This window comes from Catharus ustulatus, chromosome 2, assembly GCF_009819885.2.
Source record: "Catharus ustulatus isolate bCatUst1 chromosome 2, bCatUst1.pri.v2, whole genome shotgun sequence".
Taxonomy (NCBI): domain Eukaryota; kingdom Metazoa; phylum Chordata; class Aves; order Passeriformes; family Turdidae; genus Catharus; species Catharus ustulatus.
In genome coordinates, this window is record NC_046222.1 from 113,590,245 (window position 1) to 113,604,085 (window position 13,841).

A 13,841-nucleotide genomic window follows, 5' to 3' on the forward strand; every position below is an offset into this window, starting at 1 on the left:
AAACCTTGGGGTGCTGGGACATCCCAGCTTCCCCAGGGTGAAATACCAGGAATATGCCTGGCTGGAGTTAGCACTGTAGAACTTCATTTATTTCAGTTTTAGATACCTGGCCTTTTAGCCTTCATCTGAACCCAGCAACCAGAGCATGAAATGCTCACTATCACATTCAGCAGAAAGCCCAGTCTTGTACTTTATATCCATTTTTTTTCCTTCCAGTGTTTCTTGGTACAGACAAGAAATCAGAGCCAGCAAGGGGTTAAAACCAAGGACAGCACTCCCAGGTCCCAACCAACTTGACAAACTCCTTTTCCCTCTCTTTTCTCCCTCTTCCAAGGGTTTTTCTTGTCACACTGCACATCCAGCCTTCCTGGAGCTCACAGGTAATGTTCATCTGCCACAGTGATGGGTTCAGACTCTTGGAGGCACAGTCACACCATCCATAAACAATAAAGCTCCCAGCTGCTATAATCGTGCTGTCAGCAATGAGTAATGTGTTCTGCAAAAAAGGCCTAAGGAAGGTGCTAGAGTATGCTGAAGGTGGCTATAAACTATCCTTCTGAGAACAGTTTCTTGACAGTTGGCCAAAATACCAACCAAAGAGTTACTGAAATATTCATCACCATTTTCTTTGCCTTCTTAAATGTTGTTATTCATATTGAAATAGCCATACAGTTATGAGGTATTGTGAGGGCAGAATTCAAACTCTCCTCTCCAACACACATTCCCTGGACACCAGGGCTCCTATCAGCATTTTGGCAAGTTCAAGTCAAGAAATTATGTGACCCTGACTAAAAATTAGTTATTTAAGAGAGCTACTAAAAAATTGGGATCTCTCTCTTTAAACACTTGACCCTGAATTGGAAGAGGAGGAGGGGAGAGAGAGAAGGAGATTATGATAATTGCTTTATTGCATTGATAATATGATAGGTTGCTAACAACCTGAGTCATGGTATTAGCAGCTTAATTGCTATCCAAGTGCTTTCAGCAGGAAACAGGCACACCTAGAGAGGCACCTGCACACAGCAAGATTAGATGTAAATGGAAAAATGACAGGGATATAAATGCACTTTCATGTGAGTATAGTGGAAAGTAAGGAATAGTTTTTTATGTAGAAACTGCCTGAAATCCAAGAGCTGCTTCAGATAATGGGATATGGCTGGTATGTAATTCATGTGAGAAACAGGCACACTACAGGGCTCAGAGTGAAATGGACATTTATATTTAGGCAGAGAAAAGAAAATAACATGTGGGGAAGAAGTGGCTGATGCTGTCTTTCCAGAATAAATCAGCTTCTGCAATGATTTTGACCTTTTTATAAAATAAAATTAGTAATGTCAGTCTGTCAACAGAAAATAAGATTTTTCCTTGAAAGTCAGTATGACTGCAGTAAGTGATTTGCCTGGAAGAAAGCTGCCTGAGAATGAAATGGTTTGTAGCTGATTGATAAATATCAAACATACCCTTCATATGCATGAGCCTGCTTTCTCACATTTAAGATTGGTTGTTCTCCACTGCTGTTCTCTGGGCAGTGCCCCTGGCTCTGGCTGCAGCCCCTGGCACAGCAGCTGTGGGAGGTTTCCACTCAGCTTTGGGCAGAGCTCCTGGCCCCTGCTCTCCAGCTGCCCTCCCTCCTTCCTGCTTCGGTTCTGAGAAAGAGGACATGGTGACCAGGTGCTGCCCACACGTCTGGGGGGGAAATGAAGCTTGGGATTTCTGAGTAAGAGATGATAAAATGCTGTTTTGTTTGTGCAGGACGAGGTCTGTGGAACGGGGAGAGCTGAGTGCAAGAATCGATTGTGTCCTCTGATGAAGGAGTCAGGTCTTTCAGCAAGAGTATTGATTTACACATTCAACTCTGCAAGTTGCTTTCCACTACATCTTTTGCAACTGAAACTCAGTGATGTGAATGTCAATAGGCATGAACAAAAACCTTGTGTTTTGAAAAGCCTGGATCTTCTGTATCTGTAGGATATAAAAACTGTTACATTTCTGTGCTTTTGCTCTCCTCTGGAAGTAATTTTCCAGGTTGTTGGTAATGGATGTTGCATGCAGAATGTATGTGTGAGCCCATGCATCACCATGATTGTTATTTTCCCCTAAAAATAGCTTTTTTTTTTTTTTTGTATTTGTAAATAGCATTTGATCACAGTCTAAAAATATTGCATGCCAGAAATCATCTGTCTTGAATTGCTGAATACTAGTATTTGGGTAGACTGTTATCGCAACAGAGGTACACCCTCTGGATTTAAGCATCACAGGTTCTCATGGCAACTTTTTTTTGTATACCTGCACACTCAGAAAAATATGCTGAGCTATTCCAGTAATCTCTAGAAAAATAGCAGCAATAGAATAAACTGACAGGTTTATCACTTTACATTTGTTTTTGAAATATACATAAAAACCTGTCTTAAATAAAATACATAAATAATTCAGTCGGGGGGGGAAGCACTAAAAGGCCAAAACAACACTGTGGAAAAAATAACATGAAATCATTTTATGAATATATAGTATAAATAAGTACTTATGTTATACTGATGCTCAGAACTTCAACCAATGATGGATTGGCATTGTCAATACATTATGCATTATGAACACTAGGAGTAGATAGTTACCAAACAAGTAACCAACCCTTGCAGCTCTGGTTATTGTTTTGTTTTTGCCTTTTTCAAGACTTGGTGAAATTTTACAAAATAGGACCTTCTATCAGAAATACATCAAGTTCAAATGACTTTGACGTATGATACAACAATCCTAGCAAAACAAGTATTCAGACACAGCGTCAAATGCTCCATTTCAGCTTTTCTTCTGCATTCCAGGGCACTAATCACATTAATCCAATTGACCTTGGAGTAGCCCTTTTTCTTCAACATCTAATTGTCATAACAAAGGTGAATTCTCCTTCCTCTTCTCCCTTTATTACTACTGCTGTCCCCACAGGATCCCTCCACAGCGTCAGGTACCTGGCAAAGGTGGTGTCTGTCTGTGATCACAGGTCCCCAGTGCTCATTGTGAGGGTCCAAGTCACTGCAAAGCACACAGGTTTACACACACACACTCCAGAGGATGCTGTCTGTTTGGAAACAGAGCTTATGCTTCATGAAAAGGGATGGTAACTCTTCAACAGGAAGACACCAATTAAATAATTTGGATTAGTATAGAAAGAGCTGTAAACTGCCTATCCCTGAATGTCTTTAAAAACAAATTATAAAACCTTCTGTGAGGGATGTCCTAAGTAAAGCCCTTAAGGGCAGGGAAGTGAACTGGATGGCATCCTACATTCTGTATTTCTGTGGCTGTGCCATCACTGTGCTTACTTAGCCTCAGGTGAGTGGAAGCTGCACAAGCACAGACCCAGAGGCAGGATGGCAGATGCCAGAGAGAGGAAATTTGAAATGATACATCGAGTATGTTGGGAAGAAATGAACACTGGAGCATGTGGAAGAGTTTCATATGCTCCTGGTCATTTTTCTGTGAAAATTTTTAATGTCTGATGTTCATTAAAAACACTTAAAAGAAAAAAAAATTTACTGGTCCCCAAAAGGAGGTGCACAGCGTGGTAGTACAGGTAGTTTTACTTATTTAATATGTACTGAAAGGTTTTATATAAGTGATGGATGGTAAATGCATTTTTATTGAGCAGGAAGTATCTTTAAAACAAAACCTTAAAAACTGACTTTGAAGAACATAAAAACTTTCTAACATTCAAACACTAAGCATTAATGTGACTATACTGGGAAATATGCAGAGTAGGTGTGCTCATTTCTGAGGAAATCTTCCCACTGGCTATTTGTAAGAAGCGGGTGATGACAATGTCTTTGGCCTTGACAGTCTCCATGTTCCTCTCCCGCGATATCTGCATGCTGATTTGATCCACGTTAGTCATGATCAGCTCCGAGGCCAGGATCTGGGTGGGGGATGCCCTGTTTGCTGTGCTGTCCATGATGTACTGCTTGTACAGTTCCACCAGCTTCTGCTCCAGGTACTCGTTGAGAGCAGAGTCGGAGAGGGGCTGCAGGTGGGGCCCCAGGCTGGCCAGGCGCCAGCACGAGGAGTGGCCCTGGGCTGGCCTGCGGATGGTGTCACTCGTGGGGACAGCCTTCACCGACTCCATGGCCGGAGGAATCTCCGAGGACTCCAAGAAGGGGCCAATGCCGCTGTCACAAGCAAAATCTGATGTCACTGAGCTAATTGGCACCACGTAGTCCCCAGCTATATGCAGATCGTTGTAGTTCTTGCAAATGCTCTTGCAGGAAGGTGGAACCAGGTAGGTGACTTTTTTCGTCAGCTCCTCACAGACCTGCGTAGCTGGAGGTGGCTGTCCTGTGGGCGTTGGGTGCTGGACAGGCTGTGGGAGATTATCCTTCTGCCTTCTGCTGTGCTTGCTACCTCTGGAGCAGGCTGAGGAAATGCACTTGCCAGCAGATCTGCATCTTTGAAGGAGGCTTTTTCCTTGTGCTTCGCCTGTGGAAGAATAACTGATGGGCCTCATTTCATACACCCCTTCATCAGGCAAACTCTTGTAGAGCGCAGGGTTCAGGTCTTCACAAAGGTAGGTGATTCTGTGAAGGTAACCTTCTGACAGCATCCTTCTCCAAGGGAAAGGAACCACCAGCAGACACAAAAATGATAAGAAGTTAATTACAAAAAGTTCATTTTAAACTCACTGAGCTGTGATAACACTCGTCAGTCTGTTACTAGCTGCAAAGAGATGTCTCCAATTTGGACATGAATGAGTGTCTCTGCCTTACTAGGGGACTTGAGCCAGTGACTGAAGTGATCAGCTGTTGTGCTGAATCTCACCAAATCATATCCTGTATGACATAACACATGGCATGTCCAATGCACCCAAAGGCAAGTGAATTGTGGAGAGAAGGACAAGAAGTCTTTTGTTGTGGAATAGCTGCTGCAATAATTTATACTTAAATACATCTAATTTTTGCCCCAGAGTTCTTTAAGAAGCCTGGGGTTTCCCCCTTTTTCTCATATGCTTTTAAGAAGCCAAGGGTTTCCCCCTTTTTCTCATATGATTTGAAGCAACTTTTGTTGTGTGTGGTTTTTCAGCTGCCTCTGAACTATGATGATTTGAGATTCATATTGAGAGTATTACCCCTTCTGTTTCAGACTAATCAACAACTGTAGGTGTGGATCCTTTTTCATTAAAAAATCTCAGACCATGAAATTTGCACTTTACACTTCTGCATTACAATCAGGATAGAACTAATTGTCTCTACCTTTTATACGTGAAAATGTCAGTGGAAAAAGCAAAACTTTTTGGAGGCATGATTCATCTGGCCTGGTTTAGACAGCAAAATCAAAATGAAATTAATTGTGCCCTAGATTTGCTTATCACTCTTCAGTTGCTATAAGAGGATCTTAAGCTAGATCCTAGGTATAGATATCTGCAGGGTGCTTTTAAAGAGACAGATTTCAGTGCAATGCATGGGAAAGTGCACATTTCAGAAGTACTCCAGCTAGCTCTTTCACTGTGGGATTACTGGTGCCACAGCTCTGGAATCAGTTTTCAGTGCATTTCTGCAAAGGCACAGTCGTGTTCCAGCAGTCACTAACTCTCTCCACTCTCTAGCAGGGAGCTCAGCCCCAAAAGCTGCACAGAAATGTTAGTAATTAAAGACGGGAATTTCCGGCATGGATACACATGCTGCACATCAATAAAAAAATGTTCTGCCCAAACTTTAGCAGATCCACCACCAAAAATTATTTTAAATTCACCTCTGTAATTTTTTTTTTCAAAAGATATCAATGATACGATCAATGGGAAAGATGTTCTAAAGAAATGTTTGGTTCTCAGCAAAAGTAGCTTTAAAGTAAATATAAATTGAAATTTAAATTATTAAAATAATTTCTTTCTTTATATACTGCAAATGGTCTTTTCCAAGAGTGAAGGGACTTTCACTTCTTAGTAAAGTTTTCATGTGTCACAGCTGTTAATGCACAATTCTGCACTAATAATTGTTGGCTAAATCCTGTCTAAGCATGTAGACACAGATGTTAGGGAGGAGACAGTGTGAGAAAAGACTTTCCTTGGGGGGAAGGAATCACTTCCACACCATGAAGAAGGTTGAAGAGAAAGTTGAAAATAACCTTCCTTCAGGCAGAAATATTAATGGGAATTAGATGTGTCCAAACACTTGCTTTGGTGACCCTGGATTCTCTTTGTGCTGCCAATTGTGTGAGATTTCCCACAGGCAATAACATTTAATTAAAAGTGACCTATTTACACAGAAGGTGGGAAAATCGTGTTTGGGGCTTGACAGTCCTTGCAGCATGCTGCTGTTGTCTTGCTTTGGCTTTTAGCTGTAATTAAGGTGCCCCCACAGAAATCTTAGCCAAATGCTAGAGCTGCTCAGGTTATCAACTCTCTCTTCTGCTTCTGTTCCCCCCCTTCACAAAGACTGTTCCCTTCTCCCCACCATCCATGGCCCAGATGTCTTTATTGCAAAGTCACCACTGACCGTGGCTGGTTTGAATCTGGAACTGTTATACATTTATTCCTGTGTTATTTTCAATGTGGGTTTGGAGAAATGAGTGGAAATGTAACATATGGCCTGTCCACAGATCAACCAGCATAGGCAAAGGCAGTTGTGTTCAGGTAGCATGTGACACTTTGGTCTTTCCTGGCCCCCAGATGTGAGTTGTTTCTGCCATAAGGTGCTACTTGAGGGAAATGAAACCATTGGTTTCATTTCTTTGCACTGCACTATGTTTATTTTAAGAGTGTTGGAGCACACTGAGACAAGAGTGGAAACAAAAGAATTGGCAAATTCAAAAATATTAGGGTCTCATTGTGCTCAGAGTTGTGTGTTCTGCTGAATGAGTTACACGCTTACCCTCTGAAGCTGGCAAAGGCTGCCAAACTAATCTGGCTCTTCCCAGCTCAGCAAGGAAATCTGACTGAAGTTTTGATAGGCAGTGCTGAGAGCATGAATGCAAAGGGAGGTGCATATATCTGTGGTGTTTCTTGTCCTAATATATACTAATATATACTAATATATATAACTCTAATATATACTTCTGTCAAGTTATTATCCTGTCACTCCAACCGTCAAGTAACTGTGCCACCTTTAATTTTTGCATTTTAAATCTGGTAAGAATTGCAGTTTTAATCCTGTCTTCGTGCCACAGACCACGATTCCAAGGGCACAGACTTTATAGCTAATGTCTTTCAATATTTGGGTTTCATGCTCCTTAAATCCAGATTTCACTTACATCTGCTGGAAAATATTTGCTTAACTTTTTGTTGCACAAGGAAAACCAGTCCTTTTTACAATTTTGATCTGACACGTTTTGCATGTAAGGTGAACAGAATGGATTTTCTTTGTGTTGCTACTGCCCTGGCAATGGAACTGACAACATTCAATCTAAGTTTAGTGGAGATAGAGGAGAAGACTGTCTGGTTTTCTCTGTCTCTTCTATCTGACATAGTCTTTATTAGTCAGACGATCTTTAAAACTCCTATGTTTTGCTCAAAGTTTTTGTTCAGTTCTTCAGCAGAAGAAAACATTGAAGGCAGGATGAATGTTTAAAGTCACATAGAGAATCCAGGCTTATTACCAGTGTGTGGCAGCAAATTTGCTAGGTTGTAATGCTTGTAGACAATGCCAATGTTTGCATAAAGACCTCAGATTACAGTCTGAGAGCAGGAAAACAAAATGGGAGTTCTTGGCTCAGGATAAGCAAAACACTTACAAAAAGCCTGAGAAGGGTGCACAAAGAAATTGTGTCCTGTTCAAAAACTTGAGCAAGATGAAAAGTTGCTATAGAGAACAGAATGAACATGTTGTCACTGGGATCAGAGTTCAGTGGGGAAAGGGATATTCTTCTGCATTGCAACAGGAGGGGATGGAAACTCATAGAAGAGACAAGCTTGTGTTGGATATGTCTGGCTTTCAGATCCCTGACCAGAGCTCTGAATGACATTAAAGTTGTGCTGCTGGGGATTGGAACTTGACTCTTATCACAGGGTATACTTTGAGTTCTAGCTGATTTACTAGATGGGATCCCAGGTGACAGTCTCCCTGTCTCGAGGGAACTCAAATCCTGTGGATCTATCTGTAGTATTTTTTCCCTATTTTTAGAGACATTTTTCCAGTTTGTGGAGATACAGACAGTGAGGTGTGGGATCCACCTCAGATTGCCAGACACACATGCAAGAGCCCTGGCAAGCAGGATAGTCTGTGGAGCAAGCTTACATGTATTGCTGGACCCGTATCTCACCTTCCCCTGGGGCTAGTGTGGAACTGCTCCCAGGAAGCCTTGGTGTAGCCAGTGTGAGGAAACCAGGGCAGTGAAGAAGGCATCATGAGCTGTGCACATGGGTAAGCAGAGACTCTCCTTAATGCCTGAAACCTACAGCTCTTTGGTGTCTGAACCTCCATTGGCTTGGGTACAGGTAATACTGATGACACCAAACTGTGTGGTGGGATGGACACATTTTACAGGGAGACCTGCACAGGATGGAAAGTGTGCAGCAATAGCAGCATCAGATTTAACACAGGCAAGTGGCAGCTCCTGCACTGGGTGACACAACCAAGGAGCCCAGCACAGGACCTGTGTGCCTGGGGAGCCTTGCTGTGACTCCTGGGGCACAACAAGGTGACCCTGAGCCAGCAGGGCAGGGCTGCAGCAATGGGGAAAATCAGATCCTGGGCTGCACCACCGGGGCACGGCTGGCTGAGATAGAGGCTGGATCTTCCCTCTCAGCATTTGTCAGCCTGCCCCTGGAGCATCCAAGTACTGGTTCCAAAAAATTCAAACAAGATGTGGACAGACTGGAGAGGGTCTAGTGGAGGATGGAGAAGACGAACAAAGGGCTGGAAAAGCTGCCTTATGAGGAGAGTTTGAATGAGTTGGGACTCTTCTCCCCCAAGAAAAGAAGACCTGGGGAAGGGGACAGCACATCACAGTATTCCAGTATCTGCACTGCAAAAAAGACAAAGGCTCTCTTCACAAGCAGCAGCATGGAGAAGACAAGTGGCAATGAGCATGAGTTGCATTGGAATAGAATCACAGTATCAAATAGGTTGGAAAAGATCATTAAGTCCAACCCTTAACCCAGTGCTGCCACGTTCACTGCTAAACCATGATCCCAAGTGCCACATCCACACGTTTTTTGAGTACTCGCAGGGAGAAGGGGGAAGAGGTTTCATATCAATGTGAGAAGGAAATTTTTTACAGTGAGAACAATCAATATCTGGAACCTCCCAGGAGACATGGTGAAATGCCCTTCACTGGATATTTTCAAGATGGGATTGGACAAGGTCCTACATAATCTCATCTAGGCTTCCTTTCCCATGAAACGTTAGACCAGATAATATTTCCAGGTCCTTTCTGACTCACGCTGCTCTCTGGCTATAATTCTACAATAGCAGTGGCTGCTGTTTGATGTAGGAGTGGTTCACTTTGCCCACAGCAGAGGAGAAGTTGAATAGCCAGAGGGTGGTTTTGCACAATCACCCAAACACTGCCCACTGCATTTGTCACTTCCTCTCCCTGCTGCTGGTGCTCTGGGAGATCTGGGGTGCACAGAGCTGCAATGAAGCTCTTTAAGAAGTCACCATGAGCCAGACCACTCTTTTCTCCTCCCCACAGCTCTCTTCACTCTGATTTTTTGGTCTTCCCACAGGAGAAAACATAAGCCCTGTTTATCTTCTTTATTCACGTGTCAGTAGTTAAAGAGATGCAGAAAACTTGGAGTACCTCACCCGTGGGGGAATGTGGGATGGCTTGAGGGGAACAAGTAGGTTTGAGAGAATAATAATCCTGTACAGCAAGAGTATGAGGGTATCTTCTGGAAGAACAGGCTAAAGAAAGCAAAGAGGAGACATCTTCCCCAAGAACTCTGCAATCCTGTTAAATGCTCTTGTTAGACAAATGCCTACCAATTTTTGATCACACTAAATGGATGGCAATGAGTTTCATCAGCATTCAGCTTTTTTCATTTAGAAACAAATCCATTCTCAGTTGTATCTTTTAAGTTGGGCTGGGGTCAGGGGACATACTTCCACAAAAATACAATGAAAATTGTATGATGGTAAATACACCTTCTTGAGCCCTCAAAGTTTTCCACCCAAGTTTGTTTTATCAGTTCAAGCTCCTTGAAACTTCATAGAGACCAAGCCTGGCTCATCCTTCTCCACACTTTTCTTCATCATCTATGCCCATACAAAGTTGGTTTAGGACCCCATCAATCTGGTTGGATAGCATTTTACATTTCATGCCCACAGCTGTAAACAACGGCATGAAATCTGAGGCAAGAAAGAACCAGATTCCACATTCATAAACAAGACTCGACTACATAATATTTCTACCCTGTGTTTTAATCATTTTCTTCCTGGAGTGGAAATAATTTTGTGTCTCTAGATGCCTGTGCTAATTTTAATGAGTTTTTAGCTGTTATGACTGAACTACGTGTAGTGCAACATTTTGAATCTAAGCATTTGAAGAAAAAAGACAAGAAATCCATGTGAACTCTTACAGAAGAGAATACACTTTCTAGAAACAAAAAGAATAAATGGCAAAGCAAGAAAGACAGAAAAGGCTGAAGGTGTTTCCCAGAAGGAGTGAAGGAAATGGTTCACAAAAAGGCATTGAGATATTAGTTACATTTGCTGTGGAGCATAAAAAAGGAGAGGAGACGTGCACGTATACCCTTGTGGAGCTGTGAATTTGCAGCAAACAAGGAAATTTGCTGAGAATTGAGAAAATTCAATCATAAAGTTTCTTTGTTTATAATTTTTAACATCAGTGTGTTTTCAGAGAAGTCTCGTCTTTCTTTTTATGAACTTTAAAAAAAATATGATGCCCATATTCATCTATTTTGGTGCCTATCTTTATTTAGATACTAAAATACCCTAGTTGGGAGTATTCCAGTTGGAGAACATTAATTAGATAGTACAGTAACATGCACAGAAATTTCAATAACAATATCTTAATTATGATAAAAGCAACACAGCTAGTAAGACACTTTAAAAATATCCTGAAAAACCTGTTTAGTCTGATTTTATGGAAGTCTTTAGAAGTATCAGAGGAAAATCATTTTTTTGTTTTGAAGTCTCATTGCAACCACAGTTGGTCATGATTGCGAAGATGGCACCTTATAAATATTCTCATCTCTTCTTAAGGCAGCAGAAACTGCCTGTGGACAGAGGCTGAGACTCTGCAAACACATGTGCATTCAAAATTGAAAAAATGCATCCTCATTTTACCAGCTATCAGCTGTGGTGCCACACAAACAGAACCAAGCCATTTTGATAAGCAAAGGTAACATTTTCATACATTTATATAGTGCACAGTATATTTTAGTTCTTACCTCCAAAGATACAGGAGCTGACCAGGTACAGAAAAATTGATGTCTTCTAACTAGTTTGAAGCTTCCTGTGAGTCTGTCCTACCCCAAAATGCAATGTTCTGTTTTTATTTCCTTTTTAATGACACTTCTAAGATAACATCTGTTTTACTTCTAATCCTCTAAGCAAAGATGTATAGAAAGAAAGTCCCTTAGGAGACGAGGGGGTTTTATAACTGACTGAACTGCAACACGCTGAACTTGCTTCCTCTTTTATGTCCAAATTAAACTTCATTGTGAAACTCTGTACCGTTAAAATAGCTGATTGCAACACACTCAGTCCAGGCAGATGGACTGTTGTAAGAAAAAAAGCCCTGGTGAGTCAAACACTCAGAACAATCGTAGAGAAACTGTTCATCCGTTGGCAGCTTACAGTGACATCATTCTCCTTTTAGCTGACACAAGACATCTTGACATGTCTACTGTCATGCCAAATAGGTTGGAAGAGTGAGGTGCCAAAACAAAAATGCATTGCACAGCAGGCTTACTTTGTTGTCTGCAGACCCTTGTACATATAATTTTCCACCAAGCAGTGCAGCACAGCTGCTTTCTCAGGTTTTGCTTAGGCAAACTTGACAGCACTTGTCAGGACAAAAGTTTGACCTGAAAGTTATGCCTCTTCTGTTTTAGCACTCAGTACTATACCCAAGAAATTTGTCTTAGGAGGGGCAGTGGATGAAAATGTCTGAGGCAAGCAGGAATTCATCCTCCAAACATGAGGTGTGTGAACAATGAATACGGCTTTGAGACTGGTGTTGGGAGTATTCCTTAGGGGAAGAAGACACATACCCTTAGAAACATATAACTGGACTGTTTGAATTGATCCCAATAGGACATACAGAATTTGCTTTAAAAGGCATCATTATGCATCCATACCTTGCAATAATAAGAGAAATACATTAGAAAGATATTTCAATTCTCAGCGAATTTTTACTTCCTCATTTAGTACCGTGTGTTTTTCTCAGCAGCCTCCAACTCTGCCAGCCAGAAACAATACTTCTATTAATGTCATTTTCCTAAATATTCACTGTGATGCAACACATAATCGGGACTAATATCAAAGACTTCTTCCAAAGTCATCTTAGACATAGCCAGGAAAAAAGTACAAGTGTCAGTCTGTCCCTACCTACACATTTGTAGCCAATTCATACAAGAGTTTAGCAAGTAATATTGTACCCAGTCATATGCCATTTTAGGATCAACAGCATCTAAACAGCACAAAAACTGGACAACACTGGCAGTTCAATACAAGTCTCATCAGATATCTTGGCTGTAAAAGTTCTGCCTGTGGAAACAAAGCTACTCTCGTAAGGGACCGACTCTCTTATGCTCAACATTAATACTAACATTGTTGTAATTTTTTCTCTGATCTCTCATTGCTACTATGGACCTATCTCAGGTCTTGTCACATTTATACTGGCCCATGTTTTTTCCGTCTTTCCTTACCTGGATGAAATGCATTGAGGGAAGCCAGAAATAAATCTCTGTGAGGTTTTATCTCTTCTGTAGATCCAGAGAGCTCTGTGTTCACAGAAGCTCAATATTTCTAGTTATACTGTTGGGAAAAAACTTTGGTAGTATAAAAAAGCATTTCTGTAAAGGTCTTCAAAGAGTTTCCAAAATATTTGTTTAATAATCTAAATCCATGCAAAATTAGGAAGATACAAACAGACAAATCTCTGAAAGTAAAAGTGCTTCTACTGCCAGAATAGCACAGCTATTTTTACAGAACCACTGTAAAAATCTATCTAGTATCATGGATTTACCTGAGTATGAATTTAAAACTTATCCTCAAGCACCTAGATTTGGATAAAATAAGTGACCCTTTTTTGTCGTGCATGTGGAATGTTTTCAGTTCTCTAGAGGAACTCAAACATTGCCTGCATTTCTGCAGTAGCTTCATGTACCTACGGAAGGGAGATATAAAACTGTAATTTCTTGTCACGGAAATTGCACATTAACATCCTGACAGTCTAAGCTTTCAGGACACCCACTTATTCTAGTGACCTTTACCACATTCACCCCTGACCTTGGAAGAGTTATCCTCAGCTAACACACACTGTCTTATATGAATTTTTGCCATGTGGCTTATAAACTGCTCTGAGTCCAGCAGTCTGAGGGCCAGATCCAGATCTGAATGAGCTGGCTACAACACAGCAGCACCTGACCCCTTTGGCAAAGATCCCACATGTGCTGTGCCTCCCATGCCCAGTGAAACAGATGAGAGAGAGATCAAAGCTTCAGCACCTTAGGGAATCTTTCAGTCAGTTCCTTCATCTGTAAATGTAGCTCAGATTGTCTGAGGCTATGCCAAATTATTTTAGTCAGTATACTTCACCATAGCAAGCCCAATTGCATCAAGATTGGGTATCCCCATCCACTTCCCTTCCTCCACAAAAAAAAAAAACAAAAGAAAAAGAAAAACATTTCAAGTAAACTACTATGCTTCCTTCCCTACCACATTATTCTACTCACA

The 13,841-nt window shown here is 41.4% G+C and overlaps 1 protein-coding gene across 2 annotated transcripts; it reads right to left on the bottom strand.

Annotated features, from left to right (window-relative positions):
- Positions 1-2,477: 2,477 nt before the first annotated feature.
- Positions 2,478-11,525, bottom strand: TASL (TLR adaptor interacting with endolysosomal SLC15A4). 2 transcript variants are annotated; one of them, XM_033084973.1, is made up of 2 exons: positions 11,330-11,525; positions 2,478-4,586 (listed from the first exon to the last, which is right to left on the bottom strand). In XM_033084973.1, exon 2 carries the CDS (start codon positions 4,583-4,585, stop codon positions 3,710-3,712), a length of 876 nt encoding a protein of 291 aa, XP_032940864.1. In that variant the 5' UTR covers position 4,586; positions 11,330-11,525; the 3' UTR covers positions 2,478-3,709. The 2 variants fall into 2 exon arrangements, with proteins under 2 accessions (XP_032940864.1, XP_032940874.1); XM_033084983.1 differs by having other exon boundaries at positions 2,478-4,589.
- Positions 11,526-13,841: the final 2,316 nt, after the last annotated feature.

What these genes read in the sequence shown, in the direction of transcription:
- TASL (XM_033084973.1), bottom strand. Translation starts at nt 4,585, where the DNA reads ATGCTGTCAGAAGGTTACCTTCACAGAATCACCTACCTTTGTGAAGAC.